The sequence below is a fragment of the Aotus nancymaae genome, unplaced genomic scaffold, assembly GCF_030222135.1.
Source record: "Aotus nancymaae isolate 86718 unplaced genomic scaffold, 86718_ANA_hifiasm-v0.15.2.pri h1tg000041l, whole genome shotgun sequence".
Taxonomy (NCBI): domain Eukaryota; kingdom Metazoa; phylum Chordata; class Mammalia; order Primates; family Aotidae; genus Aotus; species Aotus nancymaae.
In genome coordinates, this window is record NW_026988455.1 from 28,576,573 (window position 1) to 28,593,488 (window position 16,916).

The following is a 16,916-nucleotide window of genomic DNA, read 5'->3' on the forward strand; positions in this document are numbered from 1 at the left end:
GCACTGTGCTTTGCCTTCTCAGAGTGACTATACTTTGACCATGAAATTTAGAAACATAGCAGGCTACTTGGGAATCGCTGCTGTCAACAAAAAGCCCCATAAGATCATGTCCTAATATGGCCTTCCAACCCAAAACAAGGCCCCGGCCGATGGACGCCTCTGGGATCTCAGCCCCCTGGAGGGTCCTGGCCAGACCCATTGCACACCTCATTGTTTGACAGCTGGTACCAGGGCTGTTTGCCGTAGGTGAAGATCTCCCACAACACAACCCCCAGGCTCCAGACATCACTTTCCGTCGTGAATTTCCTGTACATGATGCTCTCTGGAGGCATCCAGCGAATGGGCAGCATCGTGTGGCCACCGACCTGGAGAGAAAGGGATCAACAGGGAGGCATCAATCACCCCGAAACCAGGTGAGGAAGGGAGCTGCTGGGGAACATTGTTTACTTTCCTTATTTGCACTTTATAGTTTAATTGTTTATAAACACGTAAGGGATATAGGATTGCTTCATAATCTCAAGCAACAGAGACAGAGGGCAAAGAGTGATCAAAATCATTTAAAAAAATATTATTTGCAATTATTTCTCTCAAAACCAGATAGGAGCCGGGATGATGATCAGGTAGATGATCACCTTGGATAAATAAAACTACACACACACACACACACACACACACACACACACACACTTTCTGCTAGGAGGATGACTCAATCTTCTAAGTAACAAGATCACTTTGACCAGGAGAACAAGGAAGGGCTCTGCATCCAAAATGACCAACCAGTGACTCTACTTCCTCAGCAAGGCCAGAGCCTCCTTCTGCTTTAAGGTCTTGTGTGCATGATGCTGACTTAAACCCCTCCACCATGACTCAGCGGTGGGCAGGTCAAGCATATTATTCTCATTCTACAGACAAGGCAATGAGGTTCAGATTGCTTACAGACACAAAAACTCAGGTCTTCAGATTCTAAGCTCAGGACTTTCCTCTATTACGGGGCGCTGCTCCTTAAATTATTTACCACAATAAATAAATACATTTTTAAATTTCATTTAAATACATTTTAATGAAAACACTGAGACTGGAGCATCAGATGGCAATAGCATTAGTACAGGCAAATAAAACTTTCTTTGACAAAGTAAACTTGTATATGACTTCCCACTTCATGGAGGAAAGTTAGGAATCTCTTTTCCAGGTTTGTCAGGGATGCCTGATTTCAAACCCACGAACAGATTTCTGCACAGTAGTCCTATGGCTGGTAGGTTCCACTTTTCATCCTGGTAATCCCCAGCACCACCAGGCTACACAGCATGCCTACCACCTGAGAGCAGGTGGGCTTATCCTACAGCAGAATATTGGACCTCTCTAACAACTCTGGGTCCCAAGTTTAGAGAGTCATGGTACGGAGTTTCTGCCCAATTCTAATTCTCAATGTCCAGTTAGTATTTATTGAAGGAAGAAAATAAACTAACAGTGCCTGAAAAATGCTCCTCCACCCCAGAGCCCAAGGAGCTGAAGTGTCGGAGATGTCTAAGATGCTTAGTGACTCCCAGTGTGGTTCTTAGCACCAAAGAAAGCACAGGAGTACAAAATGGGGAGGGTGTTTCATTTCATTCTTCTCTGTATGATGCATCCAAATTTGACAAATAGAGATAAAAACTGCTGGCTCAGGTGACCCATTTTACTATTTAGCTTTTAATAAACAAAAAACTCACAAAGGCTAAGTTGGCTTCCATTGGTGTTAGATTTCTTCACTCTTCCTTTAGCAGGTCATCAGGGTTCAATGGACAGAGACTTCTCTTATGGCCTTACCTGATGTCTGAAGGTGACGGCAACAGTCACTCTCAGGGTTGATACTCAACCTACAATCAGCGTGGCTCAGACACTGACCGACCAGAAAGGGTGTGGGTGGTAAATGTGGGTGCAGCTATCTCAGCACATTTCTGGCTTGGCAAATATCTGCCCTGTTCATAAATCTGTGATCCCCAGGTGCCCAGGACTTTGGGAGAGGGAATCTGCTGATACACACAGAGGACCTGATGTTTCCAGATGCTTGGGAGGACTTGTGGTGTGAGGGTAGAATGATCCCACCAGGTCTGGGCAGCCCACATGGCAGTGCCAAGGAGAGGACTGCTCTGGGCCATGCAGGGATGCTGCTGCTACCTTGCAGAGCTGGGCAAACGACTCTTCTGTTTATACGCCAGAAAAGGCTGGGCACTTGGGCACACACATTTTCAAAGATTGTTAACCCCTAGAATAAAGCATTTCTAGTCTTGTCATTCTCTGAAACCATAATTGGAATGTACCATATAGTTTAGAAAACATCTATACAAGGCCATTGTCATTTAATTGCCTGAGCACACCATAAAGAAATCAGGACTCATGGTGGCACCTCTAGCCTACAGATGATGAACTTGTTCCCAGCAATTATGGGACCTTGCCTGGGGTGACACTTCCAGCAAGTGGTGCAGATACGACTGAGGTGTACACATTGCAACAGACCATTTTCATCCACACAGCAAGCATTTTCCGGGGACCTCTTAAGATACATAGCATTGCTCTGCAATGCAGGTTAGAGAACCGGTATCAGTATCAGGTTCTCTATCCTGCCTTGGTAATGACCAAGAACAACCTCTTGTTTCCTCTAAAGATGAGAGAGAGGAAAAAAGATTCACATTTTGATTTACATGTTTTCTCATCTAATCATTTATTTTTTGCTTGCTGTCTCTTTGCGACAGATTTTTCACTCTAATTCTTTCAAGAATCCCTTCTGGGATTTCACGCATGCTGTTATAAATAATGCTTTCCTTGTTCAGATGTCAAACGGGTGAGTGGTGGGACAATCTAATAAAGTTCAGACAGGGTTCACAAGTTTTCTAAGCCCATTTAGTACATTTCTGAATATTTCTTTTGCAACCCTTTCTCAGAATTTTAGAGCATGTCACAAAAGTAGACCCTCCTCCCAAAAAAGTCACTGTTGTCACAAATTACTGTCACATTCTAGTCACAGTCACTTGATGGTTTGGGGACCACACAAACGACACACTGTGTAGCAACAAACACAATGAGACATTTGTTTTGTATCATACTACTTGGCAACTTGCCCTCATGCCCTTGCTTAAATATTTGTGAGATGGAATGTGATCCTAAGAATGACACTGGGAGTCGGAATTCCTGCTCTCGATGACCTGATATGCTGTGGGGCCTCAGGGACTCTCCCATGATTAAGTTGAATCGGGTCTCATGGTCTTCACTAAACTCGCCAGGTTGACCTGGTGCAAGATGAGAAACCCAGTTAGCCGGAGAGTTGACTTGGACCTGCAACTTTTATTTTCCTCAACCCAAGAGACTGGAGTTCTAGTTCTTGTGCTGCTATTAACCAGCTTGAGCAAGTACCCTCCCATCTGGCTTCTGTCTTTATTGGTAACATTTAAAGGGTTAGGGCGGCTCTTGGTTACTTCCAGCACAAAAATGCCATGGTTCTGGAATCACCTGCCTCCTCGGTGCCACCATAATCATCCCCAACACTAGTCTTCACTATTTACAAAGTATTTCTATTCAATTTTCTCACTTAAACTCAACAGTTATGCTCTAGAGCAGACATGGACTTGCCTAGATAGTGCAGGTAATGCCCCTAAAAGTCAGTGAGTTTAAGTAGTTTACCTAAAGCCACACAGCAAACCTCTCCCCATTAGACATTCTGTATTCATTCGGATGGGCCGCTCTGCTTTCTCCAGTCCACACCCTGCGTTCAGCCAGCAAGCTTAGGTGGCTTCCCACCACGGCCAAGTTACTCATGACTCTTAGAAAGCTTGATCTTCCCTTTCTCCTATTTCCCAAAGGTCTCCGAAAGGCAAGCTCAAGTCCCACCACTTCAAGAAAAAACTCTCCCTCCCTGCTTCAGCTCAGGGATGGTTCTAGTGCCCTTAGTGTGGCTCTGGGAACACAAAAGGAACTCCTTTCTTTGCCTAACATATCCCATGCCTCAAGAGGGCCAGACATGAATCAGCTCTGTCTGGTGGGGGAGGAGGCAGAGGCTGCTACACATACCTTATCTTCAGTGGGTTCCTTGTGAGTGCTGTTATTTGGGGGAGGAATTTTTTATGTGTTCTTTGAAAGAGATCAGTCTTAACTACCTTCCTGTTTATTCTCCAGTCATTTTCATAAACACTCGATAGAACCAAGCCTTAGATTAGATGGATGGAAACAGTCTCACCTGTTTGATGCTACAAATAAGAAATTCATAACTTCTCAAAATGCAGCCAAATCTACTGTGGTTCACAAGGAGTATAAGGGCTCTCTAAGTTGTATAAGAAACACTTTGTCTCGGTCTGCCACCTGTACAGTAGACAAGGGGAGTCCCTGTTGCAGACCTGGAACTATCATGTCTGGGAATGGAGTCTAGGAAACTTCATTATGGATAATAGAAGGGGGTATTTTTCTAAAGATAGTTACTTGTATCACAGCTCTTCTGAGACTGGAGAAAATTAAGAGAGACTAAAGAAGGAAGTTAAACTATGAAAAAAAAAAAACTTTACAAAACCAGATGACCATCAGGGCTGCTAATCGCTGCAACTTGGTTAAACCAGCAATGCTAATCAGAACAATGTCCGAGGCACAGGCCAAAAAGAAATTCCATCGTGCCTAAAATAAATCAAGTTGAAAAAAAATGGATTCTTTTTTTTTAAAAATATATCAAGAAAAGAACTGTTCTTTTAACCTTAATATTGATTACTATGACACCTCATCATTTTGATAGTGATATACAGAGAAAGATCTGGTTAAAAACAAAAATAACAACTGTGTTCTAGTTAAAATAGCCAGGCCTGAACATTCTTTAAATCTACCTGTTTGAAAGGTATTTCAAGACAATAAATCCTGAAGAAAATACTCAAAGGCCCTTGGTGTAAATGTCCTGCATTAGAAATCAATGATTTTACCATGTTTAAATCAGAATGGACACATCTAATCGGTTTGACTACAAAATTTATTTCTTACTCAATACATTCAAAGTACACACTCTGGTCATTAGGTTGCAATTGTGAAAAATTTCAGTTGTTTGTGACTTAATGAACAATTTATTTTTTGAAATTGGAAAACTGGAATTTCGGGAAATGAAGGAACTTGCTGAGCAAGTGTGAATATGAATTGGTGACCAAATGGTATTGAAGACAGCTCTCTATCCCTCCACTCTTCACGCCGACGGGCTAGGTTCTTTCCCGTGAGTTGCTGTCTGTTATCCTTGGTAGAAGTTAATGAGGAATGCACCGCTCATTTCCCAGGTATACTGGGAGATGAGAGAGGAGGTGACAGGTTAGTTCTCCCCGTTACGTTGGGTTTCTTATAAAATGCATTTATCATCCTCCTGTGTCCTCATCTTCTTCCCTTCTCTTCTCCTGCTGTATCCATTCTTCTCCGTACTGCCCCTCCCTGTCCATTCCTACTTCAGATCTCACTTGTCCAGTCCCAGTTCAAATGCCAATGTTGCATTTAGATCTCACTTGTCCAGTCCCAGTTCAAATGTCCAATGTTGCACTTAGTCTTTTCTCATTTGTCTCTTACTTTCCCAGGTGATCATACCCCACCAAAACTCAATCTCCCTCTGTCATCTCCCTTCTGTGCTTCTGAGAGGCATATTGGTAGATAGGAGCCTTTCTACAGATCCAAAGCAAACGCCTCTCTGGTTTTGAAGCTGCTAGTGATTTAGAGGTGAGTAATGCCAATCTGGGACCTTCTAAACTCAACTAGCAAAGACCAATGATACCTGGGAGGCCACTTTCAGCTTGTGGTATTTACTCAGTGAGTGAGTGATAACTTATTTGGAAGTCAAACATTCTAGTCCCTTAGAAACTGGCAGGCCAAAGGGCAAGCCCCATTAAGAGATGATTAGTTGTCAGAGGCTTTTGGCTGCATTAAATATTGAAGGGACTCCTAGACCTCCTCATCACACCCTACGCTCCATTGCTTTGTTTCAGCAGTTTTTCCTGATGAGTTCCTTAAAAATTCATGAAAGCTGTAAACTTTAAGGAATAGCTAGACCTTATTTATTTATTACATGTTGCATCTGTAATAGGAGGTTAAAAGCAGGAGAAAGAAATAATGTCGGCCGGGTGCAGTGACTCACGCCTGTAATCCCAGCACTTTGGGAGGCCAAGGTGGGCAGATCACGAGGTCAGGAATTCGAGACCAGCCTGACCAACGTGGTGAAACCCCTACTCTACTAAAAATACAAAAATTAGCTGGGCATGGTGCTGCACACCTGTAGTCCCAGCTACTCAGGAGGTTGAGGCAAGAGAATCCCTTGAACCCTGGAGGCGCAGGTTGCAGTAAGCCAAGATCAGACCACTACACTCCAGCTGGATGACAGAGCAAGACTCTATCTCAAAAAATGGAAAAAAGAAACAATGTCCACAAAATCTTCCCCTTGGAGAAGAAAAGAGTCACAAGGCGCTTCTGAGCGCATGGTTACTGAATCAGGAGATACTTTGTGAGTAGAAACTGAGGCTTTTCTGCCTCTCTCACTCCTGAATGAACACAGCTCAGGGCAGGTAAGGAGGAGTGCTGGTACTAGGTTCATCTGCCTCTTTTGTGCACTGGAAATTGATTACTGCCATTCCTGGAACTGCTGTTACTTGCAGCCTAGAAGAACATCTTTCAATCGGGTCACAGACATCAGGTAATGACTTAGTAACTTCAAGGCTAAGTATTTTTGCTTAGTCAAAGAGAAGAGATGCTAGGCTTTAATCCTAACAATATTTTGTCAAATACTTTTTACATCATTAAATATCTGTCCTTCCGAAATAAGGCAAACTATCATCTCTTTTGCAGGGACAGATCACAGGGCTATTACGGCTATTTCCTGACACCTGGATTCTAGATAAGGCACATCCATACAAAATTTCCATCCAGATTTGACTGTAATTTTTTTCTACTTTGAAATAATGATGATAACAGAAATGATGATAATAACTCTACCTGATATTTGTCTATACTTTGTGCTTTTCATAACATTTCCACAGCTCTTCAGTCTGTAACAATTGTGCTAAATTCTAAATATTGTTGCGAAGAGCAGATATTAGAAAAATTTCTTTCTTTGAAAGAAGCCAGACTCAAAAGCCTTAGGTGATTCCTTTTACATGATATTTTAAAAAGACAAAACTACGTAGCTGAAAGAAGAGGAGAGGAGGACTTGCTTTAGTAAGGCACATGGGCAGCCTGAGGGTGATGCGAATGTTCCACCTCGTGGTTGTGGTGGCAGCTAAATGACTGTGTTTGCCAAGACTCACAGAGCAGTGTACTGAAAGAGTGAATTATACTATGGGTATATTATACTTCAATGAGCCTTCCTTAAAGATAAATAAACAAAGCTCTTAGGACAACTCCTGGCACACAGTAATGTACAACAAACCTCAGCTGTTATAGTTATTCTACGTATCTGATTCTCCACTAATCCTGTGGGGTAGGTCAGGCATGTTCTTTTATCCCAACATAAGAGATGAGGAATCTCAAGGAACCGACCCAAGAGCACATAGCTAGGAAGTAGAGAGTCTAGGTCAAGACCATGTCTCCAAAGGCTTGGCATTCTGCATTTTAGCTCGAGTCTGACATGGACTCAGCTGCAGAGATGGGAAGGGCTCTCTGTCTTAGTCTGCCTGGGCTGCTACAACAAAGTTCCACAGACCAACAGAAATTTATTTTCTTACAGTTTTAGAGGTTAGAAGTTGAAGGTCAAGGTTCCAGCCAATCTGGTTTCTGGAGAGGGTTCTCTTCCTGACCAGTAGGTGGTTGCTTTCTCACTGTGTCCTCACATAGAGGGAAGAGAGAGCAAGCAAGAGCAAGAGAGAACTCTCAGATGCCTCTTCCCCTGAGGACACTAATCTTATCGGATCAGGGCCCCACTCTTATGACCTCATTCAACCTTAATATTTCCTCAGTCTACATCTCCAATTAGAGTCACACTGAGGGTTAGGACTTGGATGTATAAATTTTGAGGGACACAGATATTCAGTTCATAACACTCTCCTTGCTCATCCCTCCCTTCTGATTCTGGCACCGTTCAGGGGAGCAAGAACAGCTCTGAACACTAGGAGGTGGGCAGTTCTGGTCCAGAATCCAAATCCGTGGCCCTTTATCAGATCTTCATATTCCCAAGTGAAGACCCAATCCTCCCGCTCCCTTCCCTTCCTGAGTAACTCTTGGTGGCTTCCTATTACCATCTCATTCTAGAGCTTAGCAAATGGCTATAACCTGCTGTTGTTCTACAGCAGCCCTCAGATTCAGTTCAATTCAAATGCAAACCTTAGAGCAATCTCTTCCCTCACCCCCCTACCTGCCCTTTTATAGGTTCCCTGGGAGTGGCTAAGGGAGTGAGGAGACTCTGGCACTCCCTAGTGAGGTGGATGCAGGGGCAGAATGGCTTCCTGGACTCCATGTTGCCCCATGTTACCTCCCAAATGGGTTTCATTTTCCCCATGACATAGGGGATGGTCCCCTGCTTGTGTACTATATATAATTTAAACAGCCAAAGACTCCTAGTATTAGAAGTGATTGTAATTTCATCTTATTTTACATTTGGCTTTAATGGGGAGCAAATAAATCTTCTCTCAGTATAGCATTAAGCTTAAATCACACAGAAGTTTTAGAATTACATTTGGATCTAGAAACAATGATACTTCATTGTAAGAATAAAGTAAAATTAGAAAATTACAACATGGTCTTCCCCTCCCGCTGATAGCCTCACTCCCCAGTAACTCTTAATCTTCATAGGGAGTTTCCCAAGTGGATTGATGGAATAATGAAACCCTTGGAAAGTTCTAATAGACCACGCTGCCTGGTGCGAGGTAACTGTGTTTACACATCACTCAGCAATGGGAAGTTGTACGTTCCAAAGATATACATTTCATCAAACTGCCTTTTTAAAATGTTCAGTGCTACTGAGCTTTTTATGACCTCCTGATCATTATGTTTTGAACCCAAGAGACCATCTAACTTTTAGCGTTTGAGACAAAAGCGTTGCACCCTTTGATGGTGAAAAGTCATAAAGACTACTGAGGTGATGAGAAAAGGCAACCAGGAGAGCAGGAGCAATATATATGTGTGTCATTGTCTATGTTATGATGATGACAGTATGCTGGTTTAGTACCAAAACTCCAATGTAAGACTCTTCCTATAGAAGTTACTCAGACAGGCTGATATTTCAGGTAGCTTTTAGAAAAGGAGGAATGCAGTAATTTGTCAACAGAGCCAGAAAACAAAGGCTTCTCTGCGTTAGAAACAGCACTCTCCATATCATCTGTGATTGCAGTCATGACTGCTGTCCTGGGCACATCCTGTCTAGTAAGCAAAGAGAGTAGCTGTCCCATCCTAAATCCCAGCTTCTTCATTAATACTGAAGACTTTCAGAATCTACATTCCACATTAGCCTGAGATGAGGACTTAATACACCAAAGCCAGTTAAAATGAATAAGGTTTTCTTTCCTCTCAGCTGGGGAAGTTCATTCTGCTATGGTTAATGATGTCTGCCTTCACGTGAGTGTAACAATAACAAAAAACTACTTCTCTAGAGAGTTCTAAATGCTAACCTGGCATCATTATGGTTCTAAATGCCAACCTGGCATCATTATGGTTCTTTTCTGCTCTCTCTGTGATATATGTAACACATAGCAATTGTGACCTTGGTTTGGAGGACATAATGAGTTCTTATGATGATTGTGAGAATTAAGAAATAATATAATAAAGTAGCTTTCCCCTGCTGAGCATGTACTTTGTGTGCCATGCTCTGAGCTGAAGACATGACCTACATTTAAAACTCATTTTCCTTATTCCTCTTTAGATATACTTGCAGATAAAATATACTCATAAAAAGTGCACTGCTACAAGAAGCTGCTATTTTGCAATTTTGAAACTGGAATGCAGTCTCTGACCAACTGCTTTTCTCTGCACAGTGGTGAAGACTGGAAACGCAGTGTTAGGGGAACCACTATAGCATAGCCTTGTGCTTCTCAAACCTTTCCACCAAAGCACCCCAATACTGCAGAAAGAGGTTAGCAGTCGAGGGACTGGGAAGTAACTGGGACCGTGTCTGGAGCACTAGCCCAGGTGTTTATGGCAAGTCTAGAATTTATTTAAAGTCTCACATTTCATCTTTAACATCAGATACAATTATTGCACTAGATTTCCTAATGCACTGTGAAAAGTAAGCTTATTTTGTGGTTTCATGAGCCTGTGGTCTGGACACACCGCCTTGGGTCCAAAGGCTACCCAGCCAGACTCCTGTTGGAGAAGCCTGGAAGCAAAGGGAATGAGCTTTGGAGTCTACAGACCTGGTTTCAAGTTCTAGATCAACCACTTGCCAACTAGCTGAATGTAAATAAATCACTTGTCTTACAGTCTGCCCACTGCATCCCAAAAGGGATAAAACCTATAAGCCTAAATCAAGCCTATAAACTTTCCCAACAAAGTTCTGAAGAGGTGACGTTTCCCTTGGAGAATAGCCCTACGGCTAGGACTTCAGCAAAAGGAAACATTGAGGCTATAGCGCTGGAGTAAGAGCAAAACCCCTGCCACAGCATTTGATACAGCCCTGCTCCACTGCATGATCCTGAGGGGCACCATTCACGCTGCGGCCCAGGTCAATGCTCCCCTCCTCCTGGAGTTGTATGATACAGTGAACTACAGTAAAGACCGGGGCTTCTTGTGCTTACAACTTTCCGTGTGACTTTGAGTAAGACATCACCTCCCTTTAAGCCACAGGTTTTTATTCATAGAATCTGGGGCAATGATACTTATTGTGTGTTACCCGTGAGGTTCAAGTGAGGTAGTTGACATAAAGTATGGCTTCAGTGGTAGCAGCCAATCCACATATGATAAATCACTCTTGCTTCTTTGCATATATCTTTATTTTGGTACATTTCAACACACTTGTGTTTGTACAGGTCTGCCCTGCTGGGGTCGGGACTGTGGGTTGGTGCAAAAGTAATTGCGGTTTTTGCCATGAAAAGAAATGGCAAAACCCCAATTACTTTTGCATCCACCTGTAGTTAGTGCTAAGTGCACTGTAGGGAAACAAAGTTGAGTGAGACAGGGTTCCTGCCCTGCAGGGTTTGTTCTACGGCCATAATGCAAGACAGAATCGACGTCATGGTGGAAATGCAAACAAATGGCAGTGGCTTGTGACCGTCCCAGCACTAATACAGTTTATCTCACTCCTTAACCTAGCGATGCTTTCAGTTTCCTTCTGCTGACAGGTTGATAACAGGACACCCAAACATTTGCCAGTGTGTCCAGAGGGTCACAGGAGAAGACTGCAAAAACTAACTCATAGAAGACAGCAGGAGAGAAGGTTTTTCAAAAATATTCCCATTCCCTGCCTCAAGGTCCCAGTTCCAGTTCCTCACTGAAGTTTTCCGTGAAGAAGGGGTTGGCCACAATGCCCCAACAGAGGCTGCAATGGCTGAGCTTATGTACAGCTATGTGGCTAACGTTTAGCATCTAGCTACCATTTACCACAGGCCTACCACGTGCTAGGCATAACCAAGAACTCTATACATTCAACTTCATAACCAAGAACTTTATACATCCAAGAACATTATACAGTGAATCACAAGCCTAGCTAATGTAGCGATAAAGAGGTCATATCACTTAGGGATCCCCATCCGCTACATGTAACAGAGACAGTGGCTTAACCATAAGGGGGCTTCATTTTTCTCACTTAGTAGAAGTCCTAAAGTATGCAGTCAAGGTCTTAAGGAATATTCTAAGATGTCCTTCCCAGGCCGTGCTTCCAAGGACATCTCGAGTCTGTCTACTTCTTTCCACCTTCATTTTGATAAATCTTCCAGTTCCATCATTCCCTCCTCTCCCTGTCCCCTGGGCTACTGCAACAATCACTCCCCATTTTCCTTCTGACCTTTTTCCAGTTCACGGTTAGTACAATAGCAGACTCTTCAATGACTTTCCATGGCGCTTAGGATAAAATTAAAAGTCGTCAGAATGGCTGCTGGTACCCTGCTTGATCTTAGCGCCTTCACTGGTCTTATGCTTCTTTGCCCTTTCTTCGCAGGGTCCCCCACATTTTGATCTTTCCTCTGTTTCCTAAGCTCCCTTAGCTCTTTCTCACGGCATAGGTCCCTCAAATGTGCTGCTCTCCAATTTTTACCTTGCTAATTTCTACTTGTCCAACAGGACTTAAATACCATGTTCTAGGCATCAAAAGCAGGTTCCCTTGTTAGATCATAATGATAGATCCCTTTCCCTCACAGCCCCAGTCAGCTGTAAGAATATCCTTATTTCTGTGATTTCATGTTTGCTGTTTCCTCCTGCCTCTAGATGATAACTTCATGGGAGACAGCACAGTCCAGCGCTGGGACGCTCAACAAATATTTGTCAAATGAATGGACTGCACGTGGTTGCCCTAGGGAATGGTCTCAAGGGTGGACAATACGGTATGAAATAAATATGAGAGGAGAACCAGCAGCTAAAACCAAAAAGGCAGCTTCCTGTAAGCCCTAATGGGGCTGCTGGCATCTACCCCTTGGAGCCCAGAGGGGTATCCAGAAGGGAAAGGCAAAAATAGACAGTAGCTGATCTGCTTTAGAGAAGGACACCCATGTCCAGTTGAAACTGTAAAGAAGGAACAAAAACAGACATATGTTGTGCACAGGGTAATGAACATATAGGATACGTTACCAGGAAAAGCCACCGAAAGCACAGATGAATGAGCCAAAGTGACCCCTCAGCAGAGGATAGTGCGAGAGGCAGCTGGGAGAAGTCAGTGAGAAGGGAAGGGCTGGGCTCCCTGTACCCAGGGGTGTCTTTCTTTTGATCCTCTGTGGTATAGCCTGTTGGCCATCTCACCTTCACTGCAGGAAACCATCCAACTACAGCAGGCTCCTTGTAGCCCCATCGGAATTTCCCCGGGGTGAGCAGCCTAGGGATGGCAGTCTGTCTCAGAGGCCAGAGTGGCTCACCTTGATGGCTGCCTTGGCATGGCCCCATGTATGCTTAGCATGATGGCTGGAGAGCCTGAGGGGGCCAGCAGAGATGAACAAAAAGAGATCTAACTTCTCCCAGACTAGCCCCCAGCATTACTGCCGCCTCCTGTAGGAGCTCATTCCGCCCCCACCATTATAGCACCACAGCCTTAAATCAGGGCCACAGTGCTGTGCAGAAACTCATGTCGGGAGAAGACACACTTCCCTCTTGCCAAACTCCCTCTCTCTCCATGGACTATTTGCATTACAACAGATAATAAGAGAAGCTATTATAATATTTTTAGAGTTCTTAAACCCTTATTGGAAAAAGTATAGGTTTCTTTTTCTTAACCACGGAGTTGATACTCATTTGCTTGTTTTGATAACATTCACTTATTCAGCAAAAATATATTGAGCTACCTCCTGGGTGTGAGGCATTGTGGGCACAGGGGTCATGGATGTGAATAAGCTCCACGTCCTCATGGAGCTCTCATTTTAGTGGGAGACAAAGGTCATATGTAAATAAACAAATAGCCATGCATAATAATTTCAGGTGGTGATAAATACTATGCAAAAATAATAGAGTAAGAGGTTGGAAAGAACAGAGGAGCCATTCTATTTTAGAATACATTCCAGATATTGGGGTCAGCAGGTGCAAAAGCCCCGAGGCAGGAACAATGTTTATGTGTTTCAGCAGCAAGGATTCCAGTGTTACTCAGGGTTATCATCGGTAGGGTTCTGTGTAATAAGCACAGCTACACTGGGATGTGTGTGTCTATATCTGTATCTGTATCTACATCTATATTTATATCTTTACCTCCACATTGAAATAAGTTGCTACTTCCAGGCAATATTTTAAGGCACATTACATAATATTGTGGGGATTTCTAACAAACACACGGTCTATGGCCTAGCTATCATCACCTTTTACTGAGTAGGGAAACAAAGACAAAGAAATCCAAGACCACTGTCAGAATCAGGTCCAAGATGGCGATGGAAGACAGGTGTTTCAAATCCTCTAGCCTTGCCTCTTTCCGTTTGACTTCGGCCTTTCCCCAAGTCCACCTGGTGGCATGACCAGCTATGCAAGCCATCTAAGGCAATCATCAGCCATGTTTTCTGAGTCTTGCCCAGGAGGAAATCCCTTCCTTTCTGATCCAGAGAATTTGACAATGACATCATTGCACCACATTGATAACCAATCCTTTCTTTTGCAGGAAGTGACAGGTTCTAGGAAACAAAGTGGGTCTGACTGTGTGGGTGTCCCCTCACAGATCCTCAAGGTCCCAGCTTCTCACTAGAAAAGAGAAAAGAGCGGTAGAGGAGTCCTATTCACTACGCATTCCTTCAGTGATTCTCAGAGCTCAGATCTCTAGGATACTAAGTCATGGCCCCCTTGGGACTTCAGTTTTATGATTTATGTGAATGGTTTCTGTGTGCTTCTCTCAGTCAGTACCTGGGTGGGAGAATCCCTCCAAATTACCTTGTTTCTCCTGGTAATATTTCCCCAATATTCCACCTATTATGTGATCATATCACTGCTAAGGAGGTCACCCTTTGACTCATAAAGCAATTTGAACTGTCTTTGAGGAAGAAAGCTGCCCTTATGGTATCCTGGGAAGAAGAGAGAAGATTTCATAGCCTTGAAACCCTTAATGATGATCAGCTGGCATTCTTTTTTTGTGCATCTTCCTTTCTGCCTCTATTTAGAGCCTCTATTTCCCTTAGTCAACTCCTATTATGATGTTTCTGCAAATTTCCTCCCAAGGCCTCTATCCCTTCAATTGCACTTTGTTTATATCAAAACATCTATTTAGGTACAGATCATTGGCATGTAGGATACTCTATTAACTGGTTAATATGTACTTTAATTCATTTCTTGAAATAGGTTAAATGAAATACGTAAAGGTCATCCAGCACTAATATCTACTCTCTCAACACAGACTTGGGGATTATAGCTTTCTTTATCCGTGAATTTGTCTTTGGAGATGAAGCCAAGAATACTCCCAAGAATGGCAAGGCTGATACAGAATGAACAAGCGATTTTAAATTAACTGGAAACTATAGGGAAAGGCACAGATGATTTTCAACTTAAGAACATCAGACTTGGAAAAATCTTCCCCTTTTCCAATGGTGGTCTGTCTTCTGCTGACCCAAGGATTAAACGTCCTCAGATTTCACTCCCTTTTGAAAAAGTCCTGTTCCTCCTTTTTTTTTCTCATCTCCTTAAATAGCACCACCATCACCACCAATCACTCCTGTTTTTGTTCAAGCTCAAACCCTAGAAGTTATCATTGATTCCTTATTTCCTCTTATCCCCATATCAAAGCCACCATCATGTTCTTTCAGTCCTACCTGCAGAACATACTCTGACTGCTTCCCCTTCCCCCATCTTCGCCGTTGCCACTAGGCCAAGCTGCCACGTTCTTTTGCCCAGGCCCCGGCAGTAGCTTCCTAACAGGTATGTCTGTTTCACTCTTGCTTCCTGTAATCCATTCCCCATACAGCAACTGGAGGATTCTTTTCAAAATGTAAATTGGCTCTCATCATTCCCCTGCTTACAGTTCATCAGCATCTTCCATTGTACTTGGAATAAAATCCAAACATCTTAGCAGGACCCTCAGTTCCTACCAAACGCGGATGCAGCTCAGCTCCCTGCCCTCCCCTTACATCTCCCCTCCTTGCCTACCACATGGGGCACACTGAAGGCCAGTTGGCTCTTTCTCTTCCTTCTTTACTACCCTTAGAACTAGCCACAATTCTTATTTGTATCATTTTGCTTGTCTTTTCTGTCTCCCTCCACTAGAACAAGCTTTAATGGTCTTATTTGCTGCTGTAGCCCTAGTACTCAGTATAGTGCTGAGCACACAGAGGTATCAAAAGTTGTTGAAATGGATGAAGGAGTGAAATTTTCACCCCCAATGAGTCAGAGTCCCTCTAGGAAAACTCATCTCTGGAAGAGCAATCATCACTACAGTCCTCACCTTTCCCTTCCTCCCCGTCCGTCGTACTCCCTCCCTCCTGGACGGTCCCAGAGACTCGGATCTGCCCCTGGCTTCAACCAAGGGATGTGTGCTCCTGGGATTCATAACTTGAGGCACTTCAACCTACAAGATAATCTTATAAAAGGGGGTTTTGTAATTCACTCATGTGCCACATAATGTTCCAGTCCATTATGGGCAGCCCCTACAAGGGCAGTCCCATAAGATTATGATACTGTACTTTTACTGTACCTTTTCTATATTTAGCTACACAAATGCTTCCCTTTGTGTTACAACTGCCAACAGTACTCAGTACAGTCCCATGCTGCACAGGTTTGTAGCCTAGGAGCGATAGGCCATGACACACAGCTTAGGCATGTAGGAGTCTTTGCCAGCTAGGTGTATGTAAGCACACTCTAGGATGTTCACACGATGTGAAATCCTGTAACCACACATTTGTTGGAACAGATCCCTGTCATTAAGCAATGCATGACTGTATATACATCCTTATATTTGCACAAATCACGATATTTATTATATCATATAGTTGACTCTCCTGTCTGTATTTCTCGTTGAAAATTTCTCAGAGGAGGGACTTTGTTTTGAGCTCTCTGATATCTCCGTGCCTGGGACAGAGCCTGGGATACAGTAGGTCCTCAATAAACATGTTGAATGAGTCAGTACAAATGAAAATACAAGTAATGAAGTTCTGTGATCTTATGCGTAAAACAATTTCCCATGAACTGACTGAAGTGCCTCTTTAAAAGATTGCTTCTACGTTTCAAATAAATGGTAAGCAAACAGATTTTTGAAATATAAGTCAGTTGTCAGAGAGAAAAAAAGAAAGAAGGAGGAAGGGAGAAAGAAACGAGGAAGAAAAAATAAAAGGAAAGACAGTAAGAAAAAAGGAAGGGAGGAAGGAAGGAAGGAAGAAAAAAAGATGGAAGGAAGGAAGGAAAGAAAAACAGAA

The 16,916-nt window shown here is 43.1% G+C and overlaps 1 protein-coding gene across 2 annotated transcripts in view; it reads right to left on the minus strand.

Moving 5' to 3' along the window:
- The window catches only part of NTRK2 (neurotrophic receptor tyrosine kinase 2), a 347,366-nt gene that overhangs the window by 6,494 nt on the left and 323,956 nt on the right, over window positions 1–16,916 (minus strand). For both annotated transcript variants that reach the window (XM_021676039.2, XM_021676037.2), the window contains one exon: window positions 207–365. In XM_021676039.2, coding sequence (XP_021531714.2) covers window positions 207–365 — 159 coding nt within the window. The remainder of the gene's footprint in view (window positions 1–206; window positions 366–16,916) is intronic.